General features: G+C 44.9%; 1 protein-coding gene across 3 annotated transcripts in view; it reads right to left on the bottom strand.

The window, feature by feature from the left end:
- Positions 1 to 3,376: 3,376 nt before the first annotated feature.
- Positions 3,377 to 12,950, bottom strand: part of OTUD5 (OTU deubiquitinase 5) — a 58,238-nt gene continuing 48,664 nt past the window's right edge. For 2 of the 3 annotated variants that reach the window (XM_039324436.1, XM_039324437.1), the window contains exons 3-9: positions 10,645 to 10,709; positions 9,718 to 9,874; positions 9,429 to 9,577; positions 7,961 to 8,146; positions 7,582 to 7,792; positions 5,892 to 6,005; positions 3,377 to 5,076 (exon numbers count right to left, since the gene is read on the bottom strand). In XM_039324436.1, the coding sequence (XP_039180370.1) occupies positions 4,955 to 5,076; positions 5,892 to 6,005; positions 7,582 to 7,792; positions 7,961 to 8,146; positions 9,429 to 9,577; positions 9,718 to 9,874; positions 10,645 to 10,709 (1,004 nt within the window). In that variant the 3' untranslated portion in view covers positions 3,377 to 4,954. The remainder of the gene's footprint in view (positions 5,077 to 5,891; positions 6,006 to 7,581; positions 7,793 to 7,960; positions 8,147 to 9,428; positions 9,578 to 9,717; positions 9,875 to 10,644; positions 10,710 to 12,950) is intronic. The other variant, XM_039324438.1, reaches the window with a different exon arrangement.

Below are 12,950 nucleotides of genomic sequence, written 5' to 3'. Positions count from 1 at the left end.
TTTTCCCCCCCAGGTGTTGGACTGTGCCCTCCTTCCCTAAACTGTGTCCTCCAGATTATTTGACATCACTGTGATGGTTGGGAATTATGGGAAATGGCCACACTGATGAAGGGTATACAGTGGACCGATGGAAAGATCAGGTTAAAAACTCACTTCTTAAAACCTAGAATTGGTCTAATAAGGGTATTGTCCCAATATCTTTTTGCTGTCTTTTACATTCAATAATTATAAACTTCTTATCAAAGCAATATTGATGCCAGGTCAATTAAATAAAGTTTAATCTATAGCTGGAAATTCTGCTCCTGCATTCACCAGTCTCCAAAAAGGTATTGTTGGGGAAGTATTTTCAGATCGGCAGTCATAATCTATCATGGGAGGGGTGGGGTTGCAAAAACACCTCGATCCATTAATGGCATTCATGTATTTTGGGGTATTCACACGACCTACTGAACCTTAATCACATGGACGGGGTTCACATAATACATTATGCTAAAACGTGGTTGGCAAGTTTCTGATTCAGTGAAATAACTGCACAAATATAGCCAGCATTTATATTTGACAAGACGAGTACTGCTTTCACATTAGTAGCAGCACTATAAGTTTCCATTTCCTTCCTAGGAACTGCCTCAGACAGTTATTCCCAAACTTTTTCCTTCATCACCCGAAACCATTTATCTGAAAGTCTTTAAGGACCAATCACAAGTCCCTCCCTTCAGCACCATTGTAACTTCAGTAGTTGAATAAATGGTTGTAACTTGAGGACTACCTTTATTACAAAAACACATCTTTGAGTGATCTTTATGTCATTTCAACAAATTACCATTGGTAAATTCATTGGTTTTTGTCTTAAAAGGAATACTTTGGGAGATTTTCAAATATATTTTAGTAGGCATGGCAATCTTTAAATCAATTTAAATATCCTTGTTGTAAAGGGTTTGTTGTCACCAAAGAAAAACCACTTTTACTCAATTATGTGTGATTTACCCAGATTTGGAAAGCACTGAACTCTTTCCTCTCCCCCCCCCACCCTCCGTCCTTAGACATGAATAGCACGTAGCTACCATCCTCACCCCACTTTGCTTATTCCTGAACTACTCCAGTGTTGGAAGCAGCTGCATCTTCTTCTAATATCTCCTGAGGTGTCAAAATGATGGTCAGAGACCATACATTACAGGATCTTTCCCCCCCCCGTCCCTCCCCCCAAAGACCTCTGCTAGCCAAGTTGCAGTGCAAACTCTTCCCACGTGGTACTGAGTACCAGACTCAGAAAAGTGAGGTAGGATAATATACTAGCAACATCTACATTACTGAAATATATACAGCTCCTGGGGACCTTGTATTTTAAAGCAGAGCAAAGCATAGATGTATGTGTGTACGGGAGAGGGGGGAACAGGATAAACTAACTTATCAAGTATTTTAAATCTAAAATCGTTCCATCTCATCTACCAGCTGCAGCCGGAACTGTATCATCCGGGTATTATTTTTATTGCTTTTCTATTTACCAAGCTTCATGCAAATAACGCAAGAAGTAACCAGCAGTCAGATAAATGATTCCTGCCCACTTCCTCTTAATGTTGGTTTTCTGCTTGTAGTTATTTACAGGGAAGCATTTCCCTCGACACAGCAGCCAAGGCACGTTGAAGAGGCTTTTTATTCTGTCATCTTGGCATTCCTGGGTTCCTTTCTGGTGCAAGTATGGACCAGTCCAACATACATCCTTAGCATGTTAACCCTCTATCTGCCTGCATATGGTACCTTTCAAAAATATTGGGCTACAACTCCTATCATCCCCCCCACCACTATAACCGCATTTATATTTGGAAGCCAAAATACTTCAAAACCACTTTTCATTGATCAAAATTGCTCCCGACTCCTTGGAAAGCAACAGGGTTTATTTTGAACCATCTGCCCTGACCCAACAGAGCTCTTTCATTCTTAGCTTCCGCAGTCCCAGTGCTACTTCCAAACATTTCCTCCTTTTGGCCACAGCTTGGACTTTATGCTTGTCGCTTCAAACCTACCATTTTGTCAGCACGGTGTCTCTCTTACACATTTTCTGGAAAAGTGGATTGTGACTACCAGACCAGGTTTCTCCAACTCTGGACAGCTTAGCAGTTGCACAGATGCAGTACCCTAAAATCTATCAGCACAAGCTAGTTTGCAAGCAGAGTGAGAAGGGATTGGTATCGGCAGAGAGGAGATTGACCGCTACTTATCAGCTATTGCTCCAGTTCAATACAGAAACATGGAAAAGGAACGCCAATCCCTGGCTGCCACATGTCAATTAAAAACCTGTTCTCCCTCAGAGGTGATAGCACAGCAGGTCACAGAAACCTCCAGGGTCACACCAAGAAACAAGTAGCAGCCTGTTAGGTGAAAAAGAGGGCAGGCAAGGAATGAGGCCCAGATGCAAAAAACAAAAACAGAGCAACAGATTTGTTTTTTTTCTCCCCAGTGGAGACTGAAGTCCTGCATGCAAAGATGGCTCTCTGCATCCATCTCTATCATGCTGCTTAGGATCTCAATTTGTTGCTTCTCAAGGAGGTAGTCCTTATAGCACTAATGATGAGAGATTTCTATATTTTCTAATATCCCGCCTCCTTTTTGCAAACAAACTTTCTGCCCTTTTGCAAAGGAACAATGACTAATGGTACTGAGCATGGATATCCTTCATTTAAGGCAGGGGTCTTCAAACTTGGCCCTTTTATGACTTGTGGATTCCAACTCCCAGAATTCCTCAGCCAGGCATGCTGGCTGAAGAATTCTGGGAGTTGAAGTCCACAAGTCATAAAAGGGCCAAGTTTGAAGACCCCTGATTTAAGGCATCTCAAACCTATTTGATTGGTTCTACCAGATCAAAGTACGTGATTTTCTTCTGCTGACACTAATCTCACAGGATGTGTGTTTTTGATCAAGGGACCTTCATTACTGAATGAGCAGCCCTTGGGTGGAGCACATGGCCATGCCGGAGAGATAGCCATGTGGCTTTTTTCATTTTCAGCAGGTAAACAATGGCCTCCCATTTCCTACTTGGGAGACTTAAGGAACTGTCCATCGAAGATCCCTAGAAAAGCAACCAGACTCATCGTCCCCAGGTGCTTTTTCAACCAGACCCATGAACCAACCATAACCCCTCATTGGCAAGAGAAGAGTTTTCTGGAAAGCAGAGAACTCAACTGAATGCTCGAGAAACAGCAGCATAAATATTTGGTTCTTGTAGACTGTAAGAGCACCCACCTCAGCTTTTCCAAATTCAGTTCCTCCCTCCCCCTCACCCAATGCAGAGAGGTTCATCACTCACTACACAACCAAAACAACAACAACAAAAAATGGAGAAAAAAATGAGAGAGAAAGAGAGAGAGAGAAAGCGTGCAGGTCAACTCTGCCTATATTTTTATTTCAGGCACCAAATACCACTTTTAGACCAGCCATCCGTGGAGTCTTCAGGATCCATCTTCTAAAGCAGCAGACGACTCCCCTCCCCACTTTTCAAAGATGTCTCTTTGAAGCGTCAGAGAGCAACAAATGGGGATGGCAGGAATGTCAGCGTTATCTCCTGTCCCTCCAGGAATTTGGGACTCAGCATGAAGACGCAAGAGGAGCTGAGCACATGGCCTCTTTACATCTGAGTGTAAAGAAACACTTGTTCAGACCAAGGCTTGGACAGTAAAATGGCCACAATAGGTAGATTATAACTACATATGTAGTGAGGAAGACACCACACCTGGAAAAGGTAAGATTACCAGAAATACTTCCTTCCTTGGCTTTTTGTTGTTGTTGTTTTTTGTTTTGTTTTAAACTTTCAAGCCAGTCCATCAACAGTCCAGGACCCAGGAGAGGCTCCCCGGTTTGAACCAGCCCTTAGAATGGGAGTTCAAGTCTATTTTTGCCCCTGGAGAGCTTGGCACCCCTCCATGTTAGCTGCAGCCTCCATCGCTTTATTTTCTGTCCAGAGTCCATTTGGTTCCCAGTCTCTTTTCCTCTCAGCATTACCCTAAGGCCAGACCTGCTCAGGGGGAAGTCCTGACACTGACCGGTGAGCGGTGCCCCCTCTCCCTCTGCTGCTAGGCACGGGGAGAATCGAAAAGGCAGCAGCAGGAGGGATCAAGGCCAATGAAGCACAGCCATGAGAGCAGCTAGACCAGATAGCTGGACCAACCCATTGGCAATGGTGAAAGAAGTGATGCCTGCTGGGTGGTCAAGAGCCACACGTGAACAAAGAGGTGGGTGGGAAGAGAAAGAGAGGCTATTGCACCGAGTGAAAAAGGGACAGCATCTTAGAGACAAGGGAGGGGAAGGGAGGAGGAGAGACTTTTCTTTGGAGGAAGGGAGAATGATTTCAATGGCTGCAGGTTTAGGACCTGCTTTGCTGAAATCTTTTCTCTTAGGGCAGGGAATGTGGCTGAAAGAGCAAAAAACAAGTGGTGTCCTATCAAGTCCTCTTCTCCTTGTCCCCAAATTACATGATTCCCCTCCAGCCTCCAGGGTGAGGGAAACCAGCAGGCCCTACAGTGGCATTTTCCTTCTATTGAGGCAGCTACACTCTCTCCACACCCCTAAAGCCAACGTCCGTTCCCCACCCCCCCCCCCGCAGGCAAACTCAACCCCTCCAATCCAAAGGGGGAGGGGAGAGGGCTCTCTCGAGGACCAGTTCAATTATTTCTTTTAATAATGAAAAACGGCAGATGAAGGGGAAGCCCAGCATGCCCCAGTTTGCGAGTGTTTCAGCTCCTTGGGGAAGAGATCCTGTCTCTCTTTTGCACCTGTCTGTTTCTCAGCGCACCAGAGGGGAGAGTCTTCTGCGGAGAGCCAAAAGTGGGGGGCAAAGGGGCAGCTGAAGGAGCGTTGATCAGCAGCAGTGGAGGAGGGGAGGGGTTCCAAGTGTTATCATCCTTCCTGCCAAAACATGCACACCAAAGGGGTGTCAGGCGAGCGCAAGAGCCGGAACCAGGTATCAACTCTTGTCAGAACCACTGTCTCGGTGCAGGGCACCTTTCTTCATGCTTTCCAAGTACTCCTGTTGCGAAACGGCCAGCACCGAAGCCAAGATCTCATCGTCATCCCAGTCACTCAGACCTGGTCAAAGAAAGACAAAGGGGCAAAGCAGTCAAGGAGGGGAGAGCAGAGAGAGGGAATCGTGGCTATTCAATAAGCTTGGCTCTGCCTCTACCAGCACAGTCGATGCTCAAGGACGGGAACTAAATACTTCTTTCAACCCTGTTTCGTACTGCCACATCACCTGTTGTCTTGACTCCTCCTGACCACCATCCTCTTTCACACACAGGAGTCAATCTAGTTTCCCCTAGAAATCCATTTCCACCAGCCCAGGTAACACTCTGGACAGGGCTTTCACGTTAACCATTTGCAGCTGTCCCAGATTCATTCCTATATAGAGAGCTCACAACCCCTGTACTCCTGAATTTAGGCAAATTCTAAAACAAGTGTGATGCGCGAATGGTAATTACGATGCACTTATCTTGACTATATTCTTTTGACTATATTCTTTCTTTTCCTATGCCAAAAAGAAAAAAAGAAAAGAAAAACAAACAAACAAATGGTTACCATCGTGCTGCGGATAAATAAATATTAAGATTTGGTTGCCCTGGAAACCTGCACGGCTGCAGCTACCAGACAATGTCATCTAGTGTCAAAGCCAGCTGTTTTGTATAAAACCCGGAGAAGGGCAGTTTAAAACTTTACCTCCAGTCCACAAGATTTAAGGATTTCGCATTTCAACATGTGAAATTCTGTACAGTGAAACTGAAGAGACGGACTATGACATTGGCATGGCTTACAACACCAGAAGGTGTTGCTTTTTAAAGGTATGAAAGCTGAAAACCGGGTAATCCAAGATTCCAGTCATGCCTGCAGGGCAAAATGAGGGCACCTACCAAATGCTGTGGGTGACATCTGTTGCATTATTGCCCGGCACTCCAGGGCTGGATACAACGACACTAAGGGAGGGGTTACTCGCCCGCCGCCTGCAGACAGCTGGCTGCTTGTACCTGTGAGTGATGGAAACTGCAAATGAAAACTTTGCATTGCAAGGTTCAGAACTGAGTGACCTATTGCAGATGATTATCTGAAGACTTGGGATGTTTATATAAGTACAACTTTCTTTAAAGGAATGTCAACAATTGTTTTTCCGCTGAGAAATAACCCCTGCAAGATCTGCATTTCTTGTAAATGCTTTGCAAGGCAGAACTTAGCATAGATACAAGGATTATTGAGACAAGACAAGGTCCCTGAGAATTTCAACTTCTTTTTTTTTTTAAAGGTTCCAATCCTAATGCAATGCACAAGGTTAAAAAAAAACACGGTGTGGATTCTGACATGGCCCATAACATATGACCCAAGTTCATCATCCATTTGCTGTTCTCTCTGCAATAGAGTCATTCAAGGTGCCATTTAAGCTGTGGGTAGAAAGGTTGCAATGGCTGATTTTGCCAGCTCTAGGCCAGAAAACAAAGATGAAATTATGATTAGGATATTCCCTTCCCAACAATGGTGCCTCAACAGAACATGGCTACAAAGGTCTGCCTGGGGAGGGGGGGAAACTACTTTCTAACAACTAGATGTTAAGCTATTCTTGTCTCTGGGTTGTTTTGCTCTTTGGAATTGCCTTCTTTTAAGGATGATAATTTCTAACTCTGCAAAGCTAAATCTTATGTTAAAATTGTATGTTTGTAAGAATTAGATATTTTGCCCCCGAAAGGCATTATCTCCAACTTTTGTTGGTGTCGACTTTAACCCACTATTATATTTTCATGAATACATGGTACAGTTTCTCAGAGAGACTAACTAAAAAGTGCCTGGCAATTTTCTGAATGTATGCAAAACTAGTTCTCTCATCTTCACCCCTGCTCTAATTGGGTTACCATCTATATGTTTTTCTCCAAACTGCATTGTCAGAATTCAAAACTGGTGGGAAGGATGCAGCTATGAAGGAAGAAAGCACAGGGCCTTTCCAGTCACCCTTTGCACCTTCCAAAGGAAGGTCCAGCCTGTGTAAGTTAAGACATGTTATAGTTTGTTTAGTAGCATCTGTAGGTATGGCCTTAATACTATTGCACAAGTAACTTGGTTCCTGGAAGAAAACCCAGGGCAACTACTTCCTATGTAGGCAGGAAACTGACATGTTGCATAACCAATCCTGTCTTATGGCTGACAATAAAGAATACATAGAAGCCTTGTTCCGTCTCTCCTCCCCCCCCCAAATATTGCAGGTGATTTGTTATACTGAAATGATGCGCTGGGCACTTGTTTGACATGTGTCGCAAGGAAAAATCAACTTCCCAATTCACTAGCAATCTTTTCATGCAATGGTCTGAGTGCCTCATGTCAGAAACATTAAGTGTCCAAAAACGTACGGTATGAAAAATTTAGGAATCTTGCATGACAAAACTGCAGTCTTATGAAACGTAGTTAATCCAGGGAGATCCCAGACATTTTTGTAAAAGAATGTTATTCAATGTTGGGAGACCACGGGCCCTGTCTAAGGATGCTGGAGGAATCACGTTGCCTGTAATGTCCCAAACACTGCAAGCTTCCACCTCCCAGCCCAATCCACAGAACACTCACCTGGAGCACACGGCGAGGGGGGCTTGGTAAGTGCTAGGGCTGCGGTGCTTCCAGGAGAAGGGGGCTTGGCAGCATTCAGCTCATTGTGCAGCTCGGGGTGTTCCGGGGAAGAAGCTGAGCTGCGCTGACGTGGAGAACGACCACTCCATTCTTCCAAACCGCTCGCTGCGGCCGCCGTGGCAGAGCTACAAGTAGCACTGGCTTTGCGGGGCTGAGGGAAGAAGAGCAGGGGTGCTTATCAGGGAGCTATGGACTCTTTTTATTATTTCAGTTGCCAAGAAGGACCATTTGCTCATGCCCATGCCCGCAGTCCTGCAGGGACCCCTAGGTATCCTTCCGGTTCTCATTTGCCTCCTGTGCAAAGAAAGAAGGGTCAAACCTGTCTGGCCTGCTTTTCCTGGTCACGTAGCCACTGCAAATAAGACTCTCTGGCAACCTGTTCTTCGATAGCCTCGTTGGTGGCTTCCCAGTCGGTCGCTCGCTTTTTATCCTCCAGCATCTGCTGCTCGATCCAGGACTCCTCCGAGGTCTTGATGGCATTCTTCATCAAGGACTGCTCTGCATACTATAAGGAGCGAAAGGAGATTCAGCAAGCCCATCCCAGTTCTAACAACCCTAGGTCTTTTTTCTTAAACAGAGCTACAGCTACAAAATGTGAAGATCCCTCCAAATGCCAGCACTGGGGCAGAATGGGAAGCATTTGCCTGATGGTCACCTAGGGAGAACAGACAACAGACAGGGGCTCAATTTCTCCCCAACACAGGGAAGAGATGGATTAAATTGCCGTAAGCAATACAGAAGCAGCCTTGGAGAATGGTTGCTTTGCTAGATCTAGGAAGGAAACAAATGGTAGTCTCCTCGCAGCTGAAGGGACAGGCTGGGAAGTTTCTAAACCATGGCAGTTTGAAGATATGTGACTTCAAATTTCTAGAATTCCCCAGCTGGCATGGGAGGATGTGCTAGAGGTGGTTACTTGAGATGTGTATAGAAATATCAGGATGGCAAGTAGGCCATGCTTCGAACAGATTCTCTTGTCCCTATAGGATGTGGGACCCCCAGCCTATGCACTACAGCAGTGTTTCTCAACCTTGATGACTTTAAGATGTGTGGGCTGGCTGGTGCATGTATGAACATGCTGGCTGCGGAATTCTGGGAGTTGACGTCCAGGCATCTTAAAGTCACCAAAGCTAAGAAACACTGCACTACGGCTTAAAAAGAGCTACCTGCTTAAAATGTCTTTTAAAAAAGTAGGATCAAATTAATTTTCATCAAATGAGACAAAGCTCTATTGGAGCAACTGTTTTATTCTTTGGAAAAGAGGTGTCTCTGTTAAAAGCTCCCCCAATCTTGGGTGTAGTCCTTTCCCCAAACATCCTTCCCTCCAAATGTTGTTGTCAACATATATTTTTGAATGAGGCAGAAAAGAAAAATAGTAACATAATGATTACAGGGGAAATAACTATATGATAGCCATAGTTAAGAACTTGAATTAAGGTAAAATTCAATCAAAATTAGCCTTGGCCTAGGGTCCAGCTATTACTTTATCTTAGACACATCCATTTTTGGAATGCAGCTCCAAAAGTCAAACAGAGACCTTAGACCTCCCAAAAGTTGGGTGTCCATTCTGGAAAGTTGTGCTCACAAAACCCACTGTGCAAGTTTCTCCTTACCCCTCCTGACCTATACAATTCTCTTTGCCCCAATCTTCCAAAGCCGGGCCGTGGCCACATTCCTGTCTTTTACCCTGGATAATAGCGCAGCTAATAGTCCAGTTCATGGGGAACAAGAATGGAACAGGATATTGGCCACCAACCTCCCCCCCCAGATGTCGACCAGGAAAAACTCACCCCTGGCTTGAAGGAGGGCAGCCCTAGTCCCACCCCAATGGTAGCCTTGTTGGGGTTCACCACGGAGTTGTAATGTATGTTGCGGTGATAGCTCACCCGGATGGGCTCATCCTCATTCTGATGGATGCCATGGAAAGTATTGATGGGCTCTGGAAGGGAAAAATGGCAGGACAGGATGGGTGACTTTGGCTCTTCTGTAGGACAGGCAGGGAAGCAACAACTCCACTTGCCCAAATGGATGTTCAGAAGAATCAGGGATGCAGCTGAAACAGGGGACAGGTGCCTATACCTGTGCCATACTGGTAAACCTCCACAGGCCGGTTGTACATCTCTGCCATAGCCTGCATCTCAATGTGGTTGCCATGACAGTTGTTTTTCCGCTTGCGGTTAATGTAAGTGGTGAAATCTTCCGTCACGTAATTGGAAAAGTAGTCGGCATTCTTCATCTGAAATGAGGGAGGGCCTCAAGATGAGAGGGAAGCAGACAGACTCCCAGTGGGCAAAAGAAGCAAAAGCAGGACACTAAGTGTCCAAGGAAAGGTGCTCAGTATACACACTTGACGCTTATCCAGTCGGTGAAAAAAGGGCTCCCTTCGCTTTCCCGATCAAGCCAGGGGAGTCACGTTTTAAACAAGGCCACCTGTACAACTGAGTTAACCCGGAGACATGGGAAATGTTTGGGGGAGGGAGAGAGGGGGAAGCAGCTTCTCCTCTGGCATACCCAAAATAATTTTGCAGAATCGTTTCTCTTTTGATGAGATTGTGCAAGGCCAGCGCTGCCCCTATCGCTGGCAAGCTATTCACAGATGGCTGCCTGAACCTCAACCTTTACAAGCAGCTGGTTAATACAGAAGATTTAGTCTTGACACCTTTTGATCTGTGCTAGCAAATTTGGGGGTGGGGGTGGGGTGGGAGAACAGGAATGTTGTGGGCTCGTTCTTAACAGTGAAACGGGGCTGTGAGTTGTAGACACAAATTTTTTTTTAAAAAAAAGGGAGGCCATTTTTCACTGGCTGGATAACTGATGACTGTAGTAGCAATTACAGAGCTTCGGGTTTCAGGAAAATGGCACTTTTCCCAGAGACAGCTGCCCAGGAGCCTAACCTGATCTGCCCTGGTTCTTGCCAGGATGCCTGACAGCTGCAGTCCTGAATGTCAGACTCAAAGAGATGGCGGTGGAAATCTGCCCCTCCACAGCAGTCCCGCTCTCACTCACCAAGTAGTCCATGCAGTGTTTCCTGACCACTTCGTGCATGTCTTGGTCACCGTATACCTGGTCAGCTAGGAAAAGGAAACAGGAGGGTATGGTCAGTGCAACATTACGCTTGGCTTCCCAAGAAAGGCCTAGAAAAATTAGGTGCAGAAGTCTAGGCCCCAATCCCTTTTTTCCTGGCATTTAAGTGACTCTGGGAAGGAGATGAGATGCAAAATCACTCCATCAGCAATGCTTGAAGACCAGTTTTGCAGCCTTTCTTTTCAGCTAAACCAGGGGTAGGCAACCTCGGCTCTTTTATGACTCATGGACTTCAAGTCCTAGAATTCCTGAGTCAGCTATGCTGACTCAGGAATTTTGGGAGTTGAAGTCCATCAGTCATAAAAGAGCTGAGGTTGTCTACCCCTGGTCTAAACTGTTTGCTCCTCACCCAGTCCTACTCTCTGCTATTTTTTTTTCTTTTGGTGTCATATGTTCCAGACCACAGGTTTCATGACCGTATATAAGCTACTCAAAGATCCCGAAGAAGGATCAATAAGAGTAAAAATTGGAGATCTTTTTGAATCTGCAGCCAAGAAGGCCGCAACCCCAAATCAATTTCTTGTTCTTTCAGCTGGGATGGAAATTCAGTTCCAGAGTACGGAAACAAGTTTTTATTTTTGATTTTTTTTTTTTAAATACAAGTTGTGTAGCAGTACGACAAATCAAGGGAAGAAGAAATAAGAGACGCTATATAGGAGAGAAGCCTTTGATTGTGTGGATCACAATAAATTGTGGCAAGTTCTTAGAGAGATGGGAGTACCAGACCATCTTATTTGTCTCCTGAGAAACCTATATGCGGGTCAAGAAGCACAGTGAGAACTGGACATGGAACCACTGATTGGTTCAAAATTGGGAAAGGAGTCCGGCAAGGCTGTATACTGTCGCCCTGCCTATTTAACTTATACGCAGAGCACATCATGAAAAAGGCAGGGCTAGATGAATCAAAAGTTGGAATTAAGATTGCCGGGAGAAATATCAACAACTTAAGATATGCAGATGATACCACTCTAATGGCAGAAAGTGAAGAGGAACTAAAGAGCCTCTAAATGTGGATGAAGAAGGAGGGTGCAAAAGTTGGCTTGAATCTCAACATTAAGAAAACCAAAATCATGGCATCCGGCCCTCTCAATTCCTGGCAAATAGATGGGGAAGAAATGGAGGTAGTGAGATTTTATTTTCCTGGGCTCCAAGATCACCTCAGATGGGGACTGCAGCCAAGAAATTAAAAAATGCTTGCTCCTGGGGAGGAAAGCTATGGCAAATCTAGACATCATACTAAAAAGCAGAGACATCACCCTGCCAACAAAAGTGTGTTGAGTCAAGGCCATGGTTTTCCCAGTTGCAATGTATGGATGTGAAAGTTGGACCATAAGAAAGGCTGAGCGCCAAAGAATTGAGGCCTTTGAACTATGGCGCTGGAGAAGACTCCTGCGAGTCCCTTGGACTGCAAGGCATTCAAACCGGTCAGTCCTAGAAGAGATCAACTCTGACTGCTCTTTAGAAGGCCAGAAGTTGAAACTCAAATACTTTGGCCACCTAATGAGAAAGAAGGACTCACTGGAGAAGGGCCTAATGCTGGGAAAGATTGGGGGCAATAGAAGAAGGGGACGACAGAAAATGAGATGGCTGGATGGAGTCACTGAAACAGTAGGCATGAACTTAAATGGACTCCAGAAGATGGTAGAGGACAGGAAGACCTGGAGGAACGCTGTCCATGGGGTCGCGATGAGTCGGACACGACTTCGCAATTAACAACAACAACAATATAGGAGACATTGGCTTCTCTCCTCTTGAGTTGAAATGCAAAGTCAGCAATCATTATTTGGCTTCTATGATTCAATACGTTCTTGAAGGCAAGCGCCACCAATCCCGTGCCTCATTTTTAAGCATTTGGTTGATCATGAGTTCTGCAACTTCCATCAAGAAGTTCAAATTCTCTCATGACAGATGAACATGGAATTATTATTATTATTATTATTACTATTACTATTATTACTACTACTACTACTACTACTACTACTACTACTACTACTATTACTACTACTACTAAAGTTGGAAGGGATCTTGGAGGTCATCGAGTCCAAGTATGCAATTTTATTCCACTAGTACCACCTGCAACACATCTTTGTAATACATCAGTTAGGTGGCATTTGATCAGGGACCTCCATTAAACTGAAAAAGTTTTGTTTCCTCTTTCTTCCGGTACTAAATTAGTTTTCCCCCTTTTGTAGTAACTTTACCCTTCTACGTGCAGTTCAAAAATAAGT

Source organism: Crotalus tigris, unplaced genomic scaffold, assembly GCF_016545835.1.
Source record: "Crotalus tigris isolate CLP2741 ecotype Arizona unplaced genomic scaffold, ASM1654583v1 scf7180000024301.445443, whole genome shotgun sequence".
Taxonomy (NCBI): Eukaryota; Metazoa; Chordata; class Lepidosauria; order Squamata; family Viperidae; genus Crotalus; species Crotalus tigris.
The sequence above is the reverse complement of the archived record's forward strand: the minus strand, read 5'-3'. Positions and strand labels throughout refer to the sequence as shown.